Below are 27,306 nucleotides of genomic sequence, written 5' to 3' on the forward strand. Positions count from 1 at the left end.
TGCGTGCTCTTGTGTTGTTGCGATTGAAGCTGAAGTAGTCTTTGACAGGTAGAACGTTGCAGCATATGATCTTGTGGGCAATACTTAGATCGTGTTTTAGGTGTCGTAGTTCTAAGCTTTCAAGACCAAGGATTGATAGTCTGCTTTTGTAGGGTATTCTGTTTCGAGTGGAGAAGTGAATGGCTCTTCTGGTGAAGTATCTTTGGACATTTTCAAGGGTGTTGATGTCTGATATGTGGTATGGGTTCCAGACAGATGAACTGAATTCAAGGATGGGTCTGGCAAAAGTTTTGTAGGCTCTGGTGAGTAGTGTGAGATTGCCAGAGCAGAAGCTACGTAGGATCAGGTTAACAACTCTAGAAGCCTTTTTGGCGATATTGTTGCAGTGGGATTTTTAATGTTTGAAGCACTAGAAAGAACAACATTTGTGTGGTGAACACTGCAAAAATAAAATAATATTATAAAGAAGAGCAGATTGAGTAGTGCATAAGATTAAGATTCATTGCATTATTATCAGGACAGTTAATTTACAAGGGTGATTATTTGGTGGGTTAGTATTTTCTTCTCTTACAAACAATATTTTTGAAGTCAGTAATCACTACATTTATTTCCAGTTCAGTGGGTTACAAATGTTATATAGTTTCAAGGTGCTTGGTATCATTTCACACACATGATTCTAACTCCGGTGGTTTTAATATACCTTTGAGACTATAAACTATTAGGCATAAAAATCTAAAATTGGACTCAGTTGAGTCAAGTGTTTTTAAAAATCAACTCTCAATGTGATGATCATTCCGAGCAGCTGCAAAGCTGTCATGCTTGATTTGGTCAGTACATCTTGCTAGGATAGTCTGCAGTTGAATTCCAATTTTCTATGGTAAAATTAAAGCACACATGCCCAGATAATTAAGCAAATTCTTTTTCTTAGGCTCATTTGAAACAAAAGGTAATGACAAATATTTTGTATTAGTTAATATTGACAAGGGAAAACAAAGGATTTCCATAAATATGTGTTTAGAATTTCCTTTTTTTCAACACCTTAAATAATAATCAATTGTGGCCACTGAATTCACCCATTCTTTTGGTCTGCTAAAGTTAAGTTATAAATATTTGGTGAAAAAAAATAAGAGTGTAGGAAGAACAGGGTAAGGAGAACCAAAAATAGTATTTAAATCAATAGTTAAAACTTCCAGATTAGAACAGATGTTAAAATTTGTTTGAATTCTGCAGTTACAATTGTACACAATTAAGAGCTTGGAAGTTAGTTTTTAAAAAAATGAAGATCCACAAGGAGACACTCCCCTCCCCCAATAAGCTATATATTGCATTTTGCTTGCATTTTCATGGATTCACAATTTATGGATTCTTGCTGATATTTGCTGTGTGAAGAAAAACGTGAGAGTTATCTAATTGGACATCAGATTATTAACAACCAGAAGCACAGTTTTCTATTTAAGAAGTACACTTACAAAGTATAGGAAGACTCAACAACTGTTAAGCAGCTGTTTAGCAACCATTCAAAGTTACAGTGGCACTGAAAAATGAAATTTTACAATCCTCACATTTACAACTGTCATAATCTCATCATGACCACCATTTGCATGTTTCACAACTGGCCTCTAACAGACAGAGTCAATGGAGAAGCCATCAAAATCACAAGTCATGTTATTTTGTTTCATGACTTGTGGTAATTCATGTAATGGTCAAATGGGAAGTGATGTAAGTCAGATGTAATCATGGGATGTTTTGCTTAGTGTCTGGGTTGCTTAGCAACAGAGGTGCCAATCCCAGTTGTAGTCATTAAGCAAGGACTGCCTGTAAACACAATCCTCAAAACGAAAAATAAAGAGGGGAGAAAGAAATTTCCTTTTTGGTAGCCTATCTTTGAGACACAGGATAAGAAGCTATAATGTAATGAGAAGAACATTTTCCCTTCCTTCCTCTCTTCCTTCCTTCCTCTCTTCCTTCCTTCCTCTCTTCCTTCCTTCCTTCCTTCCTCTCTTCCTTCCTTCCTTCCTTCCCTCCCTCCCTCTCTCCCTTCCTTCCTTCCTTCCTTCCTTCCTTCCTTCCTTCCAGGGGCCTTGTGTACATGATGAAGCAACTGGTCTATCTCTGTCTGGGAAACCTGCGCTGCAGGCCTTGCTCTACCATTGCCACTTCTATGAGCATTTGAATGAGATGGTGAAAGTATGCTACCTGGGCCGGTATACATTTGATGTGGATTTTTCCTTGGGAGATCAGCTGGTATCAACAAAGAATGGCATGAATGGTAAGTGATGTTTCCAAGAATTTGTGTACAGTAGTGTGAATCTCACTTCTCTTTCTCATGTTCTCAATAATTTATTCTCACAATTGCAATTTTAATTAAGTGGCATTTGAAAGTATTGTCCTCTGTGAATATGTACTACAGTACTTGTGCATTTCTAAAGTAAACAAAATCTTGTTCTTTAATCTAATTCAGTATTCGGGGTGCAATTAGGTTAAAAAATGTGTTTGTAGTTGGAATAGAAAAGGTGGGGGGGGGGTTTAATTTTTTTTAGTAAAGGTTATTTATTCTTCTTCATCATGAAAAAGAATCATTGACTGTGTGGAATTTCTAAATGTATAGTATATTAATTAAAACCTTAAGGAGAAAACATCCATAATGTAAAGAAAGGAAGAGGCTGAAAAAACGGCAAGATACTGCCTACAAGAAATAGACAGGCAGTTTATTCCTCTTTGTGACTGTGTTAATGATGTCCTGTGAGAAATTCCATACTGGGTTTATGAAATACTTTTTCATTTCATGAGAATTGTTGGCAGCACTCCATAGTGCGGGAGGGCCACTTCATATGTATTCTTTGAAGGGAACGTAGTGGAAACTATCAATTCTCAGTGCATTACAGAGATTTGTTTGGCAGACAATTAGGTTGGATACACGAAGTAAACAGTTGGTGGCTTATTGCTGTCGCTTGTATAAAATGATAGGGAACTTGTTGTAGCTGTGTTCTTTGCAATCAGCATTCCCCCTCTTCTCCATCCTGCTAAATCAAGTGTACCTTCACCTTAAGTCTATTCACTGTTGGGTAAATCAATATCTGAGAGCATAAGATTATATACAACAGTTTGTCATCAATTTCATGGCATAAAATGCTTATTAGTGAATATTAATTATGATGTCCCTCACTTCGGCTTCACAATTCAAGGTGCAGACTAGGCAAACTATTGAAAAAAAATTGAAAACTTTTATATACAGTGATACCTTGTCTTACAAACTTAATTGGTTCTGGGAAGAGGTTCTTAAGGTGAAAAGTTTGTAAGATGAAACAATGTTTCCCATAGGAATCAATGAAAAAGTGATTAATGCATGCAAGCCCAAAATTCACCCCTTTTGCCAGCCGAAGTGCCCGTTTTTGCGCTGCTGGGATTCCCATGAGGCTCCCCTCCATGGGAAACCCCACCTCCGGACTTCTGTGTTTTTGTGATGCTAAAGGGGAATCCCAGCATCGCAAAAATGAGTGCTTCGCTGGCAATGGAAGTCTGAAGGTGGGGTTTCCCATGGAGGGGAGCCTCAGGGGAATCCCAGCAGCGCAAAAACGGGTGCTTCACTGGCAACGGAAGTCTGGAGGCAGGGCATCCCAGCGGAGGCAATGGGTTTGTAAAGTGAAAATAGTTTGTAAGAAGAGGCAAAAAAATCTTAAACCCTGGGTTTGTATCTTGAAAAGTTTGTATGACGAGGCATTTGTAAGATGAGGTATCACTGTATTTATAAAGAAAAACCGTTCTAAGCATTTCACGCACTGTTGACCTTTGCTTACTAGATAATGAAAGGGACTGTTTGAAGGTTAAAAATTATTAGGTACAAAGATGTAGTTCGGTCAGTTGTGTTTTTTAAATGATATTAACCAAAACACAAACTGTGGTTGCGTGGATGAGGCTTGTGGATTGCCAAGTTACTCTTTGATATCTTGGACACCACAGCTCACCATCTACCATAGCGGTGAGTAACTATGGCCTCTTTATGACTTGTGAACTTCAATTCTCATAAAAGGGCCATAGCTATCCACCCCTGATCTACAGGGAAGAGTAAACCTGTGCTCAGATTTACTCTTGCTTTTGAAATGATGGAGGAAATATGGCTCAACTTGAAATGACATGAGATGCTTTAACAGGATGAAAATATATTGGTGGAAAGTGCAAACTTTTATAAGCATGGATTTCCTCTGTCTCCCTTTTCCAGACTTTGAAGATTTGCCTTCTGCTTGGAGAGTCCAGAATGATGGGAACCAATCTCCAAGTACTCAGTCTACCACTGATACTTGGGTGAGTTGAACATATCTTGAAATAGAATAGTCTGGAGAAATAGGATTCTGTTATAGTAGTTGTGTTTCTTCTTTAGGTACATTTTAATATTTTTCTGTTTTTTAAATTCCTCTTTTACTCACATTCAGAACCTTTCACTTTCCAGCAAACAGTGTTAAAAATACTTATGGATGTTTTCACTGTGGAAGGCATCCAGTAATTTCTGTTAGGAAAAGTAAAAAATACTTTCATTTCCAAAAATTGAGTTCTATCTAAAACAATGCTACAACGCACCACAGTATTTTCTGGTATGAGAACTGTTTCTAGTAATAATTTCTAGAATTGTTTCTATATCTGACTTTAGACAAATTAGCATTAGCTATTGATGGTAGGGCAAACCAAGTTTTTTCTTCTCCCAAGAAAATTGACTGGTGTAGGTAATTTATTTTATATTAAGTAAGTCTGTAATTTATTTTATATTAAGCAAGTGACCAGTGACAATTAGTTTATTCCAATTTAATTTCTTTTGATAATGAGCCATTAATACAAAATCAATATTCAAACTCTCTTGTGCGTTACTTTGCTCCTGGACTTTTGGACTGAAAAACATGGCCCCTCTCCTGAATGGACCGCTTTCCACCTGTCCTTTGTTTTTGCAATGACTAAATTTGCTACCATACTATTTGTCACCAACTATGTGAGAAATAACTCCCACACTAACTAGCGAGTGTTCTTGAACCACAGAGGTTAATGACAATTCCTTGCCTGTGGCTTTTAACCTTTTTCAATAAATTTTAATTAGTTGATATTCTTGTGAGCTCTCCTAAGCGGTAGGAGGAAGCCCTGATAGGTAGGTTCTCTGAAATAACCTTGCCATCTTCTCTGGAACAGAAATGTGCCTGTGGCCACCAGGGTGTACACACATCTTTGTGTTTGGCTAGCTCTCTGCTAGAGTCTTTAATTTCATCATTGTCATCATCGCTGAGAAGTTTGTGTGCTGAAAAGCAAAGCAAAAAAGCTGTAGCATCTTTTGTTATTTATAGTATGCTTCTGGGCCCTCCATAGGCTGCTCAGATAATAGAAATGAAAACATCTTATTTCCCATGTGTAAGAAAATGGGAAAGGAAATGCTTTAAATGGCATAGTGCTTAATGGGCACAAGTTATTAATTAAATTGAAAATGCCTTAAATGGCTCTCTAGTTCCTTGTTGCACACTTAGCAAAGAGGAGGGGGCATTTAGGTTGCATTGTGTTATAATCCGCTCTGTAAGACTCTAGAAATACAGTCATGCTTAAATTAGAGATTTTATTACAAATCCTTATCTCTAATTCTATGAAGGAGGCTCAATTTATATGTCAATGGAACTGGTTGAGGAACTGGTTGAGTTTGGCCTCCATGTTTGGAAACTTCAGATCATGCAGAATGCAGCTGCGAGAGCAATCATGGGCTTCCCAAGGTATGCCCATGTTACACCAACACTCCGCAGTCTGCATTGGTTGCCGATCAGTTTCCGGTCACAATTCAAAGTGTTGGTTATGACCTATATAGCCCTTCATGGCATCGGACCAGAATATCTCCGGGACCGCCTTCTGCCGCACAAATCCCAGCGACCGGTTAGGTCCCACAGAGTTGGTCTTCTCCGGGTCCTGTCGACTAAACAATGTCGTTTGGCGGGACCAAGAAGAAGAGTCTTCTCTGTAGCAGCCCTGACCCTCTGGAACCAGCTCCCCCCAGATATCAGAGTTGCCCCCACCCTCCTTGCCTTTTGCAAGCTCCTTAAAACCCACCTCTGTCGTCAGGCATGAGGGAATTGAAATTTTCCCTTCCCCCTAGGCTTATAGAATTTATACATGGTATGCTTGTATGTATGATTGGTTCTTTACTAGATAAATGGTCAAAAAATGGTCAAAGCAATGGAAACTGCAGTTTAATGTTTCCAAATGTAAAATAATGCAGTTGGGGAAAAGGAATCCTCAATCTGAGTATTGCATTGGCAGTTCTGTGTTAGCAAAAACTTCAGAAGAGAAGGATTTAGGGGTAGTGATTTCTGACAGTCTCAAAATGGGTGAGCAGTGTGGTCAGGTGGTAGGAAAGGCAAGTAGGATGCTTGGCTGCATAGCTAGAGGTATAACAAGCAGGAAGAGGGAGATTGTGATCCCCTTATATAGAGCGCTGGTGAGACCACATTTGGAGTACTGTGTTCAGTTCTGGAGACCTCACCTACAAAAAGATATTGACAAAATTGAACGGGTCCAAAGACGGGCTACAAGAATGGTGGAAGGTCTTAAGTATAAAACATATCAGGAAAGACTTAATGAACTCAATCTGTATAGTCTGGAAGACAGAAGGAAAAGGGGGGACATGATCGAAACATTTAAATATGTTAAAGGGTTAAATAGGGTTCAGGAGGGAAGTGTTTTTAACAGGAAAGTGAACACAAGAACAAGGGGACACAATCTGAAGTTAGTTGGGGGAAAGATCAAAGGCAACATGAGAAAATATTATTTTACTGAAAGAGTAGTAGATCCTTGGAACAAACTTCCAGCAGACGTGGTTGGTAAATCCACAGTAACCGAATTTAAACATGCCTGGAATAAACATACAGTATATCCATTGTAAGATAAAATACAGGAAATAGTATAAGGGCAGACTAGATGGACCATGAGGTCTTTTTCTGCCGTCAGTCTTCTATGTTTCTATGTTTAAATTGGGGGTTTTTAGATTATTTTTAATATTAGATTTGTTTACATTGTCTTTTTTATTGTTGTTGGCTGCCCCGAATCTTCGGAGAGGGGCGGCATACAAATCTAATAAATAATAATAACAACAACAACAACAACAACAACGACCTTGGATATGAGTTTCAATATCCCATGCGTTAGATGCATAAATACAGTTCAGTATGGTGATTATGACATATAGAAGCTTATACACTATTTAAAAGAGTCAGTTTGCTATAGTGTTTAAAGTACTAGGAGACCATTAATTCTAGTCCTGCCTTGGGCATGAAGTCAACAGGGCGAATTGAAGCCAGTATGTCTTTTTCACATCTAGGAAGAAGAATAAAGTAGCAAATCGCAAGAAAACTACAGGGCATTTCCCAGAAATCAACCTAACCCAAAGGCATGTGTGTTCATATAACACACTGCACACACACATCTCACACAGTATTTGAAGCATCGTGTTTCCTGGAATGGTCTTCAGAAAGTACTTTCCCCTTTGCCTCCTTAGATGCCAAATGTATTAAATGTATTTGGTTGGAATGGAAAGGTGGCAATGGAGCTGGAGATGGCAGGATTTTTTTCCTCAATGTCTGTTCTTAGTGTTTCAAACTCATTGTTAAGAGCGGCAAGACCTTCCTGCTTTACTTTTCTTTCTACAAGTATTTAGCTACAGAAATGTCGTTTAGATGATTTACTTGACCGAATCCCAGGCAATTTTCTTTCTTTGTTTTCTCCATGCTTTGAATTGCTTTACAGTAGTCTGAATTTATTCAACTGTAGTCCCAATTTTAGCATTTTGTCTTGCTTCTAGGCACTGGGAGCACTATTTGGGCGAGAAGATGGGGCACCTCAGCTAAAGAACAAACAAAAAATGCATATTAAATAAGGTTGCATCTTGGTTCTTTCTAGATCATTTCAGCATCACTATCACCAGGATGTGCTATGGATGTAGAAGCACCCTCTTCACCAGCTGTTAGTCTTATTCATGATGCATCATTGAATCGACTTGTAACTCAAGGTTGGATACTCTTGAGAACTATGTTAAATAACTTCATTTCTTAGCCACGCTACGTACACAGTGTATGCTAGAAATTTTAGAATGGGTTGTCTAAACAGTAGCCATCACCTTATAGCTTATTTTTGAAATTCTCAAGTGATCAAGGCATAGGATAGAAAAACAGAAAGATTAACTCTGCACACCTTTCAGATATCAGCAGCTCTGTTTTGAAATACAGTGATCCCCCGATTATTGCGAGGGTTACGTTCCAGGACCCCTCGCAATGATCGGTTTTTCGCGAAGTAGCGCTGCGGAAGTAAAAACACCATCTGCGCATGCGCAGATGGTGTTTTTACTTCCGCCGGAGCAGCGAGGAGCCGAAGATTGGGGTTTCCCCGCCGCCCACGCAAACTCCTCGCTGCTGCCGCGCCCGCTGCTTGTCCGCCCGCCGCTTGTCCTCCGCCTGCCTGCCCGCGCGCCCGCCCTTCGCCCGCCCACGCCGTTCGCTCGCGCCGCTTCCCAGCTGAGTCCTGAAGTGAACTTCCGCGTTTGGCTTCGGGACTCAGTTGGGAAGCCGCGCGGCTGTTTTGAAACGTCGCCGCCGGCATGGGGGGCTTCCTAGCAGCCCCCCAAACCAGGGTTGGGGGTCCGTGGGGTGCTGGCAAGCCCCCCATGCCGGCGGCGACGTTTTAAAACAGCCGCGCGGCTTCCCAACTGAGTCCCGAAGCCAAACGTGGAAGTTCGCTTCAGGACTCAGCTGGGAAGCCGCGCGGCTGTTTTAAAACATCGCCGCCGGCATGGGGGGCTTCCTAGCAGCCCCCCAAACCCGGGTTGGGGGTCCGGGGGGTGCTGGCAAGCCCCCCATGCCGGCGGCAACGTTTTAAAACAGCCGCGCGGCTTCCCAACTGAGTCCCGAAGCCAAACGCGGAAGTTCGCTTCAGGACTCAGCTGGGAAGCCGTGCGGCTGTTTTAAAACGTCGCCGCCGGCATGGGGGGCTTCCTAGCAGCCCCCCAAACCCGGGTTGGGGGTCCGGGGGGTGCTGGCAAGCCCCCCATGCCGGCGGCGACGTTTTAAAACAGCCGCGTGGCTACCCAACTGAGTCCCGAAGCCAAACGCGGAAGTTCGCTTCAGGACTCCGCTGGGAAGACGCGCGGCTGTTTTAAAACGTCGCCGCCGGCATGGGGGGCTTGCCAGCACCCCCCCGAACCCGGGTGGCTGGGCGAGCAGCGAGCGAACGGCGGGTGGCCGGGCGAAGGGCGGGCGAGCGGGTGCTGGGGGGGCTTCTCGCCCTCCCGCCAGCAAGAGGGGGAAGACCCAGGGAAGCCGCCCAGCAGCTGATCTGCCCGGCGCCATCTATGCATGCGTGGCCATAAAAAAAAAGGGCACGCATGCGCAGATGGTGTTTTTACTTCCGGGTTGAAAAATCGCGATTTAGCCCGTTCGCAATGATCGGGATCGCGATACCCGGGGGATCACTGTACAGTATGTTTTACCATTTTAAATATTCCAAATCGACAAAACTCTCTTTGGGCTTGTTATTGCCATAGTCTTATGATTCTTACTGGACTGTTACATATTGTTCTGTTTATCCTAACAGAGGAATGTTCAGTTTAAGAAACAGCAACTGGTGGGTTGGGTTTTTATGGAAACAATAGGCACAAGAGTTGTTTTGAAGCTTCATGTAGCTAATAGATTTGATTGATTCTCTGTAGTTCCTGTCAGAGTGAGGAATATATCTCAAGAGTTTCATCTGAATCCACATTTCACATAGCTTATTTCTTTTGGATGCTGTGTTCTAGGTCAGAGTGACACAACCACAACAGCATCTTCAAGTCCACATGTTTCTCCAGAGTCTGTCAGTAGACCTAATCAGCATATGGTAGTCACACCTCCTCTCCTTTCAGCTGTGTGTGGCGTGTTGGACAATCTGCTTGTTGTCACTCCAAAAGAGACTACAATTGCTCTTCGCAGTGCACATACATTACTTGCTCTCAGTAGGTAAGAGATCAATAACTAGAGAGCTTGCAAATAGACTGTGACAAATGATATCCCAAGTTTTGTTATATATATTGATAAACTGTTGAGTGTTCTGAGAATTCAAAAGTAGCAAACTAGAATAATCCTTCCTGAAAATGGAGCAAATCCAGAACATTTGAAAAGGATAAAATTGATGGGTTTGGGTCTATTGTGTGTTTAGGCCAAAAAGAACTGTTGTGTACAGATTGGAGGCCTCTTAATCTGGTCTGGAGGGGAAACAAAATCAATTGAGTTGAAAGCCTGGGAGGAATGTTTTGAGTGTCTATGCGATGTTTCGGTGAAATCACATTCACCGTCATCAGGCTGAAGTTTTAAGCTTCGTGCTGCTGTAAATATGGAATATTTATTATTTATTTATTTATTAAATATTCATATTTAAATATTCCATATTTACAGCAGCACGAAGCTTAAAACTTCAGCCTGATGATGGTGAATGTGATTTCACCGAAACGTCGTTGATCAAAATAAAAATTAAATTTGTTTTGGCTAACTAAAGCACATAATTTTCATCTGTTTTCTGACTTCTTAAAACCTATATACAAAAATAAAGCATGGTCTTCTAACTTAGTCATATACACTGAATTTGTGTTTAGTGGTTTAGTTTAGCAGTTTTCTAAACTTCTATAGTAGTTTTCTAAACTTGTACACTGAGCCAAATGTTTAAAGTGCACAGTGAAATACATTTGAATATTAAATCTAATTGAGACATTATTTTACTTTATTAACCAATAACTACAAAAGTAAGATTAAATAAAATGAAAATATATTAACTTTAATAAAAGAGTCATTATACCTATATCAAATCAACATCAATAATGTGTTAACATAAATAAAATAGCTGTTGAGGTTAAAATTAATTTTGTTAAAAGTATGAGTTTGGAAGTTTTAAAATGAGCTCTTATCAAGCATAGAGTCATAAGATAACTAGGTATCTTAATTCTATTTTTGTTAATCGGACTTTGCCTATAACAGTTTTCAGTTTGTCACCAAGGAGACTACTTCCCACTGTAAATTTTAGTAGCCTAACTGCACATAACTAAAAATGAACTACTTACAGTTTAAAAATGAATCCATTGCTTTTTCTTTCATTGTCAATAGTCTTGGTTTGACATTCCAAAATCAATATCCCATAAGGAGGACTAAAGACCAAAACTTTGTTTCCTAATTTAGATTAAAAGTAGCCCTTCGTAACTACCCTAAATCTTTTAAGTAGAGCCCAGATTGTCGGATGGGAATCTAAGGAAGGTTTTTTTAAATTCCTTTGTCTTCATGTTTCTATTGTTGTTGTTTTATTTTAAGTCCTACACTATCAGCTCTCTTTATTAATTTTTCCATTAGGCACAAATCTTCCTCCACTTGCTTTTAATTATTTTACCTAGCATGTTATTTAACACTTCTCATATAACAACCCTATTTATATTTAACATAGATAGATAGATATAGCTTTCCTGCATCTTGTTTTTGTTCTTCCTGGTGTCCAGAAGCACTCTGGGCTCATTTTTTGGCCTCCAGTGGCCTCCACGGGTTCCGTTTTTGCCCTCCCCGGTAGTACTTCTGGATGCCAGGGAGGCAAAAAAAAGGACCCGCCGAGGAGGACTCTGAAGGCCCAAAATGGGCCTGTTTTTGGCCAGCAAGACTGCTCCTGGATGCCAGGGAGGGAAAAAACAGGACATGTGGAGGGTTCAAGTGGCCTAAAACAGGCCCGTATTAGGTCTATAAGATGCACAAACATTTTCGCTCACTTGTTTTGGGGGAAAGTACATCTTATAGTTTGAAAAATATGATATATATTGTTTTACAGCCCCCTTTAAGGGTTTACAGAGTCAACATATTGCCCCCAACTACCTGTATCCTCATTTTACCAACCTTGAAAGGATGCAAAACTGAGGCAAAGCTGAATCAATCTTGAGCAGCTCAGGATCGATCTCCTGGAGTGAGTAGTGAATTAGCCCTGCAGTAATGAATTCTACCCACTGTGCCACCATAGTTGATGGTACTTCTATGCTTTCTAAGAAGGCATAGAAACTATATTGGATGTGACTGGACTGGTTGTGTGCAAACTGACACTGAGTTCAGATAGACAAATAAGAAGTGTGGTATTTCTAAAATAGGAATTAAAGCTCATTATGGATCAGGTAGCCTTCTTTTGGAGGATCGTGTACGCAGCATTTAGGCCTTTAAGATTAAACCTGTTCCTTGCTGGTCAGTGGTGTTTTTTTCAAGTTTTGACTTAAGGTACCAGTTAAATGTCCTCCAAGGAGAAATTAATCTGGTCACAGAATTTCCTATCTCTGTCCTTCTGTATCTAGCCAACTATATGAAATGGCCACATCTTTTGAAAATTCAGAAAATGCAATTGCAGTATTCAGGTTGCTGTTTTTTGTATGCATTTTATAGGCAATAAAACATGAATCTCAGGGCTCCCACACTCAGTTTATATGCAAATCCAGCTCATATCTGCTTCTGGTTCTTTCCTGCAGATCTCCAACATCTAAGGTAGGGCATCTGTGACGATGCCAGCTCTCTTCTGATCTGACTGCAAATTATACGTCCCACATTCTAGCGAAGGGAAACTTGATGGGTTCATAGCTCATCTGTATATAGTAGCAAGCAAGATGTGGAGCTTCTTCCATAACAAAATAAGACTATCATTTGTTTTATTTGCTTTTTAGGCAGCTACAGAAAACAACATCATTTCTTCTATATAATTTTAATTGCTTATGCTGCTGTCCGGGTTTATTATTATTTCCTTTTTTGTAGCTTCTATATTTTAATGCCCTTGTTATATGTACCTTTTTATTGACTGGAGTGAAATCCTGTTGGGTTTCCATATAAATGTATGCTGGTGACTTCCCCTTTATAGTGGAAAATTAGGAAGGTGCACTCGTGTTCATACTAAACAATAACTTGCCTCTTATTAATATGCAGGCCTCGGTGTAAATAACCAAGACCATTTTTTATGATCTGTGCTGGAGTTCATATTTATTTCTCTTAACATATACGTCTTTGTTTTTTGTTAGTCTTGTAAATTCTGCTTTGCTGGAGAGATACATCTTTGAAATGAAAGCTTCTCCACCGTGGCCATCTCATAAGGAATATTCCAAAATGCAGGTTGGTTGTGGGTGTTTGGTTCCTGTTGTTTTCTATTGAATGGCTTAATTTATCTCATGGTTTAAGCTCTGTTTTTGAATTTAATTAATGGGCACTATATTGTTCATTTTAATAAAGATGTCAGATTACCCAGACTTTATTGGTGTTTAGTCTGAAAGCTGAGCATAATAATGTCTCCTAAGGGAGAGCTGTGGTTCTCTTCAGTTGATGAGAATTTAGGCTATAGAATATTACTTACTATAGAAATAAAATTTAACTACTTGCTTGTACCTTGAATGTGTCTCTGCACGTGGAAAGACACATAATTGTGGAGGAGTAAGAGTAATGAGAAAAATGTTTCTCCAGAGGAATAATTGCTTCTTCCTTTTACCTGCCCCTTCAGCATACTTCTGTTTCACCATAAACCAGACAATGTGGCTTTCGACAACCTTAACAAGGTTTCCTTTCGTATTAAAAATGCTGTAGCTCATGTAGCTGTTCCTGAACTATCAAACTGCCTTATCTGTTAAAGTTAGTGGCAGAGTCCAGAATATAAGAATATTGAGCTTGGTGACTTTGCCTCCTGGGTAAAAAAGGTCACAAAAATGAAGCAGTCTTGTCCCTCTATCAGATATAAAGATACTGCTTAGTCAAGTGCCTGTTCTCTCTTTTACCTGACTTCTTTTCCTTGGACTTTCTGTAATATCCATTCAGTTTTGACTGTGAGCAGGGACTACCCTAGTGGCCTTATATAGTTTAGGAAAAAGGACATGTAGTTAATGACAACACTTTTGTCCATTTCCTATCAATATATGTGTTCTCTAAACCAGGGGTGTCAAACTCGATTTCATTGGGGGACACATCAGGGTTGTGTTTGACGTTGGGGGTCAGGGAGGGAGTGTCCAGCACAAATTCACTTATGTCAAGGGGCCCCGTGTGTTCTGCTAACGAAAACGGTCTCCCAAGCTCTGTTTTTGGCATGCAGCCCTCCTGAGCTTTGCTTTTGCTGGCAAAGGTACCCCGGGCCAGTCCTTCATAATTTCCCATGGGCCAGATCTAAGCATCCCTGCTCTAAAGCCATCTTTTTTCAAGCTGGACTCTTTCAAGATGTGTGGACTGCAAATTCCTAAAGTCTCCACTGCTCTAAACCGAACCATCTCCCACCCTTTCCCTTTCCCTTCACCCCTATTTACAGTCAGACCTATATTTACTCCACCCTAGTGAAGCTTGGTGTCAGTTCAGAAAACAAAAGCCCTTTCTCAGAAATATTCGTTCAGAATGTTCTTTCCTTCACATTCACCAACAGGATATTTTAGAATTAGAGGCGACGTAGACCGTGGCAAGCAGCATGGTGCAAAGAGATGGATCACTTCCGATTTGATGAAAACATGTCTCTCTTGATTTCTAGCCCGAAGTCATTCCATCAGGTTATTTATCTGAACTATAAGATACTTCAGCGTGCTAGTTTCCTTCTCCTTATAAACCGGGCAGGGATAGAGTTTGGCTTGAGTGGAGTAAAACTCCCTTGAATAAATAAAATCCTTGATACTGGAAGCTGCTGTCATTTACGCAATCCAAGCCCTCTGCATCTTATTCTTTGGTATCTTGTGGAATAAATTGGCATTTTAAAATAGTACGTATGCTACCTCTGTTTTACACAAGGTATAGGTTTTAAAACAATAAGTGGTTAATTTTTATTAGCATTATTACTTGCTAAACTTACATTAAATTTGCCCAAGGTGCTACAAGACAAAAATAATTTCATCCTAGAATTCATGTTTTGTTTTTGGTGGGTTTTTTTTGCTATAGCTGAGAACTAAGGAATGGGGGGGGGGAGGTGAATAGCAAAGTGCAGGAAAGAAAGTGCTTGCGTGCTTAGGGATCTGTGTGCCGTAACATCTCGCTCTATCAATTATTCAGGACCTGCAGTGCCTTAGTTGATTGCTGTGTAGTTGTAAAACTCAGGTAACTGAATTACGTTGTGCAACTGAATACAGAGAAGTGACATCAAAGCTCCTTTGATCTCCCTTCCCCATGTGAACCTTCTTGTGAATGGAAAGGAAGATAAAGTGCGAGCAAGATCAATAATATGCTCAATGAGCTTTAGCGTTTTCTTTTTAGAAAGAAGATGCATCCTTTTCCCTAGGTCTCTATTAAATTTGGTTTAAAGTGTGCCCACTTGCAAAACTTTGGATACCTGACATGTAAGGAACAGTTACGCCATAAATATACTGAAATAATTTCTTCCACATTCCACCCCTGCCCCCAAGGCAGAAAACCTATGTTTTACAAGTGGCACAGCTTTATTCTCACGAGGCCAAGCATCAGGAAACAGGTGGAAAATGTTCCAATTTCCTTGGCAATCAGATCATTCCTGCCTCTTCCACTTCCTGAACAAAGTGAGGCGGAATATCTGCATTCAGGCATTCCTCCCAGGCAAGCAGAACAAGTTCTAATAACCTAGGCTGTAACGTACAATTTTGCCAGCACTGTAAGTCAGGTATAAAGAATCGTTTTAAATGTCGAAAGCCATGGGACAATACTGAAATTGCCTTTTGCATTGTGTGTTGCGCTAATTTTCTACTGTTACATACTGTCTTGAGCACAGGTGTCAAACTCAATCGCATCATGTGACATTTACCAAGCCATACTGCAACATTTTTTTGTCTTTGCGGAGCTGGGATGGGTATGGCTTGCGCATATGACGCATTTGGCCTGTGGACCACCAATTTGACAACCTCTGGTCTTGAGTATATGTTAAATAATTTATCTACTTTTTACTTTAATATCCTATTGTGCATGGATAGGGTGTGTGTAATGTTGCCCAGTCTAATATGTCTTGCTTGTATTCTCCTCCTGGCTGTCATTAATGTGTGTTTATTCGGAGTAATTAGGGGTCAGAATTAGAAAGCCGGTTTGGGGTAATAGTTAAAGCATCAAGCTATAAATCTGGAAGTTCATGTGTTCTAGTTCTGCCTTGAACACATAGCCAGCTGGGTTACTTTGTGCCAGCCACTTTCTCTCGGCTCTAGAAAGGAGGCAGTGGCAAACTACATCTGAAACCTTTGCCAAGAAAACTTGCCCAGCAGTTTTCAAGAATCAGACATGACTGAATGGAGGGGGAGGGGGAGAGAATGGGTCAATAAGTTGTAGTCATAAATTTAGCACAGCGTCTCCTAGGAAAGCAAGGCAAGTTGCCTGTTTTGCATCAGATAGCCAAGATTCATTAGGCACATGCATCCATATTCATAAGGTAGCCAGTTTGAAGATATTGGTTGCTTTGTTATACATCTTGAGCTACCTATCAGATTGTAATGCTGTTTGGATTCTCTGATTTGCTGATTATAGAGTGAAAAAGGAGAGATAATAAAAGAAGTTGATTATATTTTAGATGTCTAGTACAAAGATTCGGCATGCACCAAGCAATTAGGGACAGAATGAGAGAATCGGCTTTAATAAATGATTTCTGTACTATTTTTAAATATATGATTTGGGGGGGGGGGGAGGAATGCTATGACTTCCTACATGGAATGGATTTTCTATTTGAAAAATAGAAGAAACTGTATCTTTTTGTTCTCAGTGATTAATGACAATTATGAAAATTTTATTCATGCTAATTTTTTCAATTTACATAATTCCTTGCTAAACAAGCAAACACTTTAATGAAGTAGTAATGCCAGGCTCTAATGCTATCTTCTGTTTAATTGTTTGTTAGTTTAACAGCACTTCTACTTAACTTCAATTAAAATACTGCAAAACTTTCCAAACTTTCTTTTTAGAAGACTTTAATGTGAGTGCCAAGCAAATGTAGTTCAATAACTCACATGCACGCATAAATACCTGTGTGTATAGAGAAACAGAGATATGGAAATTAATAGGAAATATGTGCTTGTGTCAAGGTTTACATGTTGATTTTATGTACATTATCAAAGTCTTGTGATAGGACAGTATAAAAAGAGCTGGGGTGGCGCAGCAGGTAGAGTGCTGTACTGCAAGCCACTGAAGCTGACAGTAGATCTGTAGGTCAGCGGTTCAAATCTCACCGGCTCAAGGTTGACTCAGCCTTCCATCCTTCCAAGGTGGGTAAAATGAGGACAATATGCTGGCTCTGTTAAAAAGTGTTATTGCTAACATGTTGTAAGCCGCCCTGAGTCTAAGTAGAAGGGCGGCATAAAAATTGAATGAATGAATGAATGCATTTATTTATTCATTCATTCATTCATTCATTCATTCATTCATTCATTTGTCCAATACATAAATACATAGGAAGAAAATAGACATCTGATAATATAAAAAGAGGGTGAAGGTGAACTTAGAGGAGAGGATATATGAAAGGAAGAGAATATATAAGCTAGGTGAAAAAAGGAAAGACAATTGGACAGGGGATGAAAGGCACACCAGTGCACTTATGTATGCCCCTTATGAATGAATGAATAAAAAAATAAAAGTTGTTTTTATTACTAAGTAAGCATTCTTAGAGGAATTTAACTCCAAATATATTTTGGATTAGAGGACTACTTTTTAAAGGTAGAATACCAGACCTATACTGCTTTAAGAATTTTTTAAAGGCGTTTGGATGAGTGGCTAAATATATATAGCCTAGAGGTTAAAGCAGACTGCCCACTTTCAAATCTCAGTCATGAGATTTGCTGATGAGAGCTAAATAGCTTGAAATAGATCTGTACTAGTCTCCCTTCATTTTCAAAATGAAGCAAAAATATGTTACACATATAGAATATAGTTTGTCAGCTATAAAAATTAACTGCCTGCATGGCCCCTGGAGGAACAAGAGGCAAAAAGGAAGCAGTATATCTCCCCCCCCCCCATATTTGGGTATGCGAGGGTGGTTCAACAGAAAAAGAAAAAGAATATATATATACAGTGGTACCTTGTGATACGAACCCCCCGTGATACAAACATTTCGAGATACGAACCAGGGGTTCTGAAATTTTTTGCCTCTTCATACAAACTTTTTTAGACTTACGAACCCACCGCAGATTGCAAAAAGGCGCATTGCTGGGCACCGCCGCCCAGCTGTCACCTTTTAAAACAGCCGAGGGGCTTCTCGGCGTTCTCCCGAACCCGAACTTTGGGAAACATTGTTTCATGTTACAAACGTTTCGCCTTACGAACCTCCTTCCGGAACCAATTAGGTTCGTAAGACGAGGTATTACTGTATATATAACTCTTCCCTGGTACAAACTGAGACAGAAGGAGACCCTATAGCCTATAGGTTAAAGTTATTGTTAGACACAGACACACACACAAACACACATTTTTTATAGACAGACTGCCCAGGTTCAAATCCCGGTTAAGGTTACGGCTAGCTGATGAGAGTTAAATAGCTTGAAATAGATATATCCTAGTTTCCCTTCATTTTCATTATCAGCAAAAATATATTACACACACACACACTTTTTTCTGTTGAATTTATTGTAAAGCTACTGTCTTACAGGCAGACTGCCCAGGTTCAAATCCCTGTAAGGGTATGGCTAGCTGATGAGAACAAAATAGCTTAAAATAGACCTATACTAGTCTCCCTTCCTTTTCATTATCAGCAAAAATATGTTACACACACACGCACATGCACACACACACAGACACATATATGTATAAATTTGACTGGAAACAGGTGCCCATGTTCTAATCTCATCTTAGACTTGAAAGCCAGTAAGGTGATTTTGAGTCAGTCACTCTCAGTTCAAATCATCTGGTATAGTTGTCGGTGGAAATTCTCAGTCATTTAGATCATGGTTGTCCCAATTGCTTTTTCAAAAGGCAAGTGGAATTTCTGGTTTGTCTTTTCTTGGAAGACATTTTGCTTCTCATGCAAGAAGCTCCTTCAGCTCTAACTCCCTACCACCCAGTCAGAGGTGAAGAATTTTATTGGATGAAAAACAAAATGTTTTCCAAGAAAAGACAAACCGGAAAGTCCAATTGTAAAGCCGGTGCAGAGGTTGGTGATAAATTAACGGCTTGTCACACTATCTATAGAAGGCCTGATGTTTATGGGAATTTGGGAGGGGTGATTTTCATGAGAGAACAGATGCAGCCACAAAGCATTCTTTCGAGGGGTTCAAGGCCATCCTAGGCCCACCCACCTGGGCGGAAGCAGAAGGAGGACTGGCCACTCTGGCACAATCTGAGTGGGCAACATGACACGTTTGTGGATGGGGTACAAGGGATGTGAACTGTCAACTAGGTAGGAAACTCAGATTCAGGTTTCCCAGTGTAGGTGCCAGGATGGCTCAGGCAATAAATTGGAACTTTGAGGAGTACTTTGACTTGGACTCTGATTTAGTTTGGATATTACCTGGAACCTTGATACCAGTTGACAAAACATCTTGGGACATCTTCTAGGTTGCTGTTGTGGATGAGAGAGGAGGAAGAAGGTAAATTGGATATATTCGCTGCCTTGAATTATGTGTAAAAATAATAAAAGCAGAATAAAGATTTTTTTAAAAAAAAATGTTATCAAAATATAACAGAATCTAATAATTTTGTGTTTTTTTAAGCAGATTTTATTTCTACTGGAATTCGTTTCATCATTTTCTCAACTGTTGAAGTCCTGCTTGTTGGTGGACACTCATCTTGTATTGCAGGATGAGTTATTGAAGCCTCTTTTGGAAAAGTTCTTTGTGATTCTTTCCTTTAGTTCCAAGGAGAGCTTAGGTAAGGAGCAGACATCTGAAAATTTTGTATAAAAGTTGTATGTCAACATTTTGTTTTCTACAGTCTGGAAAGCAAAGCAAAGTCTGAAAGCAAAGCAAAGCATTACCATAACTCAGTGATACTTGTTGAAGGTTCAATATTTCCAAATAGGAATGGAAACATTTCTACCTTAAAGGTTATCACCTACAAAAAGATATTGACAAAATTGAACAGGTCCAAAGACGGGCTACAAGAATGGTGGAAGGTCTTAAGCATAAAACATATCAGGAAAGACTTAATGAACTCAATCTGTATAGTCTGGAGGACAGAAGGAAAAGGGGGGACATGATCAAAACATTTAAATATGTCAAAGGGTTAAATAAGGTTCAGGAGGGAAGTGTTTTTAATAGGAAAGTGAACACAAGAACAAGGGGACACAATCTGAAGTTAGTTGGGGGAAAGATCAAAAGCAACATGAGAAAATATTATTTTACTGAAAGGGTAGTAGATCCTTGGAACAAACTTCCAGCAGACGTGGTTGGTAAATCCACAGTAACTGAATTTAAACATGCCTGGGATAAACATATATCCATCCTAAGATAAAATACAAAAAATAGTATAAGGGCAGACTAGATGGACCATGAGGTCTTTTTCTGCGGTCAGTCTTCTATGATTCTATGATTCTAGTACAGTGCTAGATGGAACAATGGCCTTGAAAACTGATGGGATCCCCCAAATAGAATTCATGGTCGCAGGAAAACAATCATTAAAAAAAAATCTGATCTGAGGTTTCAGGAATCTTTCAAGAAAACCCTTTTTGCGGTAGGATCTTCATGGCAGCAAGAGGAAAGAAACAGTTTTTAATAGAAATATTCTGATCTCAGATAAGGATTGTCTCAAGCTCAGAACCCTTTTGGAAGGACGTCAGTTTTTCAATAAAGTCATATTTTAAATGTTGTTTCAGTTCTTCTTTGCTCACCCTTGTTTACAAAGTTATTTTTGCTAGTGCTTCTTGCTTTGTGTTAATTAAGTGGGAATAGCACCATGACTGCCATTTAATTTCTAGGAAACAAAGCACGGTTTTAAGTCCCAGGTAGGCCTGTTGCCTGCCATTGTTCTCATATATTGTACAAAAGTATCAAGAACTTAAGAATGAAGTAATATGTTTACTTACTTTGAAGGTATCTCTTGAGCTATGTTTGGAAGATATACCACCAGTGAAAGCAAGATATATCACCAGAATACAGTCATAGTCTAGTCTATGAATGTAAAACACAAACAATTGAATAAATATAAGGACAGACATTAAAAAGTGAATATTAAAAGCAGATTATATCCAACTTCACTTGCGTATATGTTAATTGTGGATTTATTCATTTATTCATTCATTCATTCATTCATTCATTCATTCATTCATTTATTTATTTATTTATTTATTTATTTATTTATTTATTTATTTATTTATTAGATTGGTATGCCACCCCTCTCCGAAGACTCGGATTTATAATTTAATTTTAGAATATCTCTATTAGTCATCTGCCTGTCTCTTGGATGGTGTATTAGTCTTGTCCTTCTTGTGCAATGGATAGTTTCTCATCTTTAACTCTACTTAAACATGTTAAGCTAAGCTTTTACTTAGATGCTTACCTTCCCCCCCACCCCCTTTATGTTTACATGGCAGGACCTGAATTATCATCTGCAGTACATCGAACATGGGAAGACCTGCTTGTTTTTTTAGCCACACTGTTAAGAAAATGTGGTCATAGTGCACTACCATTGGTATCTCTTGCACTAGCAAAGCATTGGGCTTCTGTAATAGGTAATACCTGGTTTTAAAATATTGTTCTGCATAACAGTGTAAAAGCCTTTGACTACCCTTTACTAGTTTTGATACCATGATCACAGTATGCTTCAGGAATGTCAGTCAGGGATGAGACTGTGAAGAATTGGGTATGTTCCTATTCTTGATTGGATAGATCATTCAAAGGTACTATGTAAATAAGCTCTAGCCCGAAAATAATCCCTATCTTGATTTTAAGCATGTGCCTAATATGATCTCTATCCCAAAAATAAACTCTAGTTTAGAGCCTGCCCACTCCATCCCACTGTCTGTTGAGTTAATTCACTGCACCCTTCTGAAACCATTTACAGAAAAACCAATCCCATCTTGTCGAATTGGTGTTTTGGCATGACAACAGTCTGAAACTTAGAGCCTTCAGTGGGTTTCTTACCTCTTCCATAGCAGGAATAAAGCGAAGAAGCATGAATGAGCAAAGCTAAAGGAGAACTGGAGGATGATGTAGGACAGCAGGGGCCTCACCAGCTGACTTGTCTCGTAGTGGTGGCATCAGCCTGCCAGACGCGCTTCGCAGCTACCAGTATTTTTTTTAAAACAACATCCCAGAAAATACGCCCTAGTGCTTATATTGGGGGGCAAAATAAAATAAGACCATGTCTTATTTTCAGAGAAACTTGGTAGATCAGTCGGGTACTTTATTTCATGGATTGAACGATAGCAGAGATAAAGGGTCTTTTAATGTCTAAGATCCATACGTAACACTTTGTGGTTGAGATAATGATAAAAAGCAGGTGGACCCATTGCTTTATTCTTCCTAGATTGGAAGAGAACTTTAAAATGGATTCGAGACTATGTTTCTGGCAGCTGTACAATAATCAAATATGGCTTTGGAGGCTATTTATGCAAACTTGAGGCCTTTATTTTGATGAGTCTGTCTTATTGATAAATTATTGCTATAAAATCCAATTATTTTATTGCTTCATAGAAATAGTATAGGAAGCCTACAATGAGATAGGTTTATAGGTAAGCACCATTCTGCTAACTAAGGAATTTTTCCTTGAATTTATGGAAATCTTTAATGATTACACATATAATGGAAGGTTAACATGTGGAAAATGTAGTGTTGGTACCTGGAGTTTATGTAGATTTCTTCCGAGAGACATTTGAGTGGGCATACCTTGGCAATTGCTTTTTTGAATAACTCAGTGTCTCTATCATATCTCTATCATGGATCCTTTGTTGAGGTTAAACTTTTTTTTTCTATCAGAACCAAAGGTTTTCTCTTCCAAATAATTTAGAAATGCTTCCTCTCTTTTTGATTTTCCAAACAGACATGCAGACTTGAAATAAATCATGTTTAGAGAATTTCTTTCAGCTGTTAATGGCTTCCATCGCAGTTCAAATTTTACTTAAATGAAAGTTTTAAATAAAATATGGGTGGTAGAGCATATTTTGATGTATCGTCAACATAATCATCCTGTTATCTATTACCTGGTATTTGTTTCTGTTGGTTCATTTCAAATACTAACACATCATTTGATATTTATGGAATTGCTGCATCATAAAAGTTGACTCTCTTTAACCTTTTAGATACACTATGTGAATGTATCCATCTTTCTACCAGACAACTGAGTTTGTGTACGGCTGCCTTATATTTCTTAGCCCTTCTTTTTGCTGAAGAAGGGAAAAGAGAGTTCAGCAATAAAGAGGACACTTGCTACCAGCCAACAGTATCTTTCCTTCTTGATGAAAAGAAGAACCAATCATCTGTAACAAAGCTCTGTGAATTACTCATTCAGGTAAATTTATAAATTAATGATACTCATATACATTTTCCTCCAATTTTAATCACAGTGGGAAGCATGTCAAGATAAGCGAGATTAAATGAAGACAAATGTTTATTTGTCATATGTTTGTTAAAAGGATAATAGGGGTGGCACAATTAGGAGCCAAATAAGTCCAGAGTTGTTTAAAACATTTACATCCCAGAGTGTTAGATGTATTATAGGATTTTTTTCTCCACCACAGACCCACTTTAAATATTTTGTAGCCATGGATCATGGTCACAGATCTTAATTCTTAATTGCTTAATTAAGAATTAATTCAAGATTTAAATCATAACATTTCTTCAAGCCTTCACAGGCCCCTGGTGCCCTTCCTCACGGTCTGTGGACCACAGGTTGAGAACCACCAATGGAAGGAAAATGCAAATAAGGGAACATTCAAGAGTTTTTAAAGAAAACAGTTTCTAGGGATGATAGATGGATGCAAACTGGTCCTGGGAAGGAGAGGGGAAAATCTGGGAAAGGAACAGGGAAAGGGGAAAAAAGCAGCTCTAGAACTGGTAGAGAATTTTTTTTAAAATGTACTGTCAACTAAATCTACTGTCAACTAAGCCTTGATTTAGCTACTTATTTTCTGTCCTTTCTTTTTCTTTCTTTCTTTCTTTCTTTCTTTCTTTCTTTCTTTCTTTCTTTCTTTATTCATTCATTCATTTATTTATTTATTCGATTTTTATGCCGCCCTTCTCCTTAGACTCAGGGCGGCTTACAACATGTTAGCAATAGCACTTTTTAACAGAGCCAGCATATTGCCCCCACAATCCAGGTCCTCATTTTACCCACCTCGCAAGGATGGAAGGCTGAGTCAACCTTGGTGATGAGATTTGAACTGCTGACCTGTAGATCTACAGTCAGCTTCAGTGGCCTGCAGTACTGCACTCTACCTGCTGCGCCCCCCCTGGCTCATTCTATTGATAAGAGAGATACTCATAGTAAGATTTGTAATTTCCCACTTATAAGCAACTACTATATGTTTCGGACTCTAAGATGTACTTCCCCTCCCCTCAAAGTGGGTGGAAATGTCCGTGCATCTTATAGACCGAATGTTGCTGAAGCCCTGCCTATCTGCCGGCCCCTACCCTTCGGCCTCTGCCTTCCAGCAATTTGCTTCTGTGCCACAAAGCAAACAATCTGGTCAGCTTCAGCACAGCCTGATTTAGCACGAGCAGCTGATTGGCAGTTGGATTGGCCTCCTGCTGATTGTGGGAATTGCCACCACCTATCACAGTTTCCATGTGCCCCATTTTTGGACTCCACATGTCCCATTTTCAGCCTCTGTTTACCCCATTTTCTATTTTATTATTAGCGTAACCTTTTTTCCTATCACAGATGCAGTATGTACTATTTCAGTCAAATCATGGTATTAATTAACCCAAATACCCTATCTCTAACTGATTATTACAATGGAAATACAGTAAGACCTCACCTATCGCTGGTGTTACGTTCCAGACCCGGCCGTGATAGGTGAAATCCGCGATGGGGAATTTATCGACTGATAGTACTTATTTAAGTATTTATATTGTAATTGTTTGGTAAGTTTTCATTGTTTTAAGTGTTTATAAACCCTTCCCACACAGTATTTATTTTAGATACAGTATTTAAATACAGTATTTATAATTTTAGATATTTTTTTTTTAAAAAAACCTGCCGATCGAGTTCGGCGGGCTGTTTAAATCTGCCGATCGACTTCCTCAGAAACCCACGAACCAGCGAAGATCCGCGAATGATTTTTCTCATTAATATTTCTTGAAAACCCACGATGAAGTGAAGCCGCAGTAGGTGAAGCGCGGTATAGTGAGGGACTACTGTAGTTATTTTAAATGCTGACCTGAAACAACATATATTGGAATTTTTTTTTAACCTAGGAAATTACTTCATAGTAAGGAAAACAATCAATGAGAATGTAAAAGCCAAGACTTGCACTACAGATTCTAATTTGTACATTAAAAGGGGAAATGGTAGATCATAATAATAAATGAATGGGAAAACAAATCACAGGAATTTATAGACAAAACGTTAAACAACAATGTATTCTTGGTAGACTAGTAGGGTTTTTTTTTAATTAAATGCTTCATACAGCTTAATTTCCCCCCCATATCATTGTAGTGAATGTCATCATTTCATCTTATGTGTCTTTTGAACTAGCATGTCTTAGAATTGAGATTTGATGTTGTTACCCTTTAACTGCTTAGAAATGTATTCATGATGACATTTCAACAAATCAATTGCAGAATGTGTGGAGAACTGAGAGGTTGGAAAGAATTTTTGAGGAAGCAATGAAAGTGTTGTTTATCACACCAACAATTTGGTAATAAATCTTAGCTGTGTAAAAGAAGGATCCTGGAAAGGGCATGTCAATACTTCTAGAGCAGATGGATTCACTTGCTAGTTTTTGGAACACATACAATTCCGGGAGTGGGGTGGGAGGAATTAGAGAAACAAAATCAAAACAGAAATCAGAAGCAGGTACCTAAAATAAAAGAGACAAAGTAAAATTCAATACTGAATGCAGTAAATAATTGAGTGTGTCTCTAAAGTATCCAGTCAGTTCTTTATCAGTGCATAAAGGCAGACTATTGAGAGAAAAATAATCTGCTTTTCCTTTCATGGAATAGAATAGAACAGAACAGAACAGAATTCTTTACTGGCCAAGTGTGATTGGACACACAAGGAATTTGTCTTGGTGTATATGCTCTCACTATACATAAAAGAAAAGATGCATTCGTCATGAATTATAAGGCACAGCACTTAAAGATAGTCATAGGACATAAATAAGCAATCAAATCACATTAGGAAACAGTCAATATAAATTGTAAAGATACAAACAACAAAGCTATAATCATGCAGTCATCAGTGGGAGGAATGATGTGATAAGTGATGAGTGATAAGAATGATAAGAAGTTTAATAGTAGTGCAGATTTATTAAATAGTTTGACAGTGTTGAGGGAATTATTTGTTTAGCAGAGTGATGGTGTTCGGGGGGGGAACTGTTCTTATGGCTAGTTATTCTGGTGTGCAGTGATGTATAACTTTGTTTTGAGGGTAGGAATTGAAACAGTTTATGTTCAGGATGTGAGGTATCTAAATATTTTCACAGCTCTCTTTGACTCGTACAGTATACAGGTCCTCAATGGAAGGCGGGTTGGTAGTAATTGTTTTTTTCTGCAGTTCTAATTATCCTCTGTGTCTGTCTTGTTGGGTTGCAGAGCCAAATCAGACAGTTATAGAAGTGCAGATGACAGACTTAATAATTCCTCTATACAACTGTATCAGCACCTCCTTGGGCAGTTTGAGCTTCCTGAGTTGGCACAGAAAGAACATTCTTTGTTGTGCTTTTTTGATTATTTTTTTTATGTTAGGTGACCAATTTAGGTCTTCAGATATGATAGAACCTAGAAATTTGAAGGTCTCTACTGTTGATACTGTGTTGTCTAGTATTGTAAGAGGTGGCAGAATGGGAGAGTTTCTCCCAAAGACTACCACCATTTCTACAGTTTTGAATGTGTTCATTTCCAGGTTGTTCCGGTTGCACCATGAGGCTAGTTGTTCAACATCCCATCTGTATGCAGATTCATCATTGTCTCGAATGAGACCAATCACTGTTGTGTCATCTGCAAACTTCAGTAGTTTAACAGATGTATCATTTGAGAGGCAATCATTGGTATATAGAGACAAGAGAAGTGGAGAGATCACAAAGCCGTGTGGGGACCCTGGGCTAATTGTAGAGTACAGTGATACCTTGTCTTACAAACTTAATTGGTTCCGGGACAAGGTTCTTAAGGTGAAAAGTTTGTAAGACAAAGCAATGTTTCCCATAAGAACCAATGGAAAAGCGATTAATGCGTGCAAGCCCAAAATTCACCCCTTTTGCCAGCCGAAGCGCCCG

The 27,306-nt window shown here is 39.1% G+C and overlaps 1 protein-coding gene across 4 annotated transcripts in view; it reads left to right on the forward strand.

Annotated features, from left to right (window-relative positions):
• Nucleotides 1-27,306, forward strand: part of RTTN (rotatin) — a 126,306-nt gene that overhangs the window by 76,255 nt on the left and 22,745 nt on the right. For 2 of the 4 annotated variants that reach the window (XM_070747457.1, XM_070747460.1), the window contains 8 exons: nucleotides 2,077-2,269; nucleotides 4,220-4,302; nucleotides 7,915-8,023; nucleotides 9,803-10,001; nucleotides 13,061-13,151; nucleotides 19,646-19,802; nucleotides 21,463-21,600; nucleotides 23,170-23,378. In XM_070747457.1, coding sequence (XP_070603558.1) covers nucleotides 2,077-2,269; nucleotides 4,220-4,302; nucleotides 7,915-8,023; nucleotides 9,803-10,001; nucleotides 13,061-13,151; nucleotides 19,646-19,802; nucleotides 21,463-21,600; nucleotides 23,170-23,378 — 1,179 coding nt within the window. The remainder of the gene's footprint in view (nucleotides 1-2,076; nucleotides 2,270-4,219; nucleotides 4,303-7,914; nucleotides 8,024-9,802; nucleotides 10,002-13,060; nucleotides 13,152-19,645; nucleotides 19,803-21,462; nucleotides 21,601-23,169; nucleotides 23,379-27,306) is intronic. The other 2 variants (XM_070747459.1, XM_070747461.1) reach the window with 1 other exon arrangement.

Source organism: Erythrolamprus reginae, chromosome 3, assembly GCF_031021105.1.
Source record: "Erythrolamprus reginae isolate rEryReg1 chromosome 3, rEryReg1.hap1, whole genome shotgun sequence".
Lineage (NCBI taxonomy): Eukaryota > Metazoa > Chordata > Lepidosauria > Squamata > Dipsadidae > Erythrolamprus > Erythrolamprus reginae.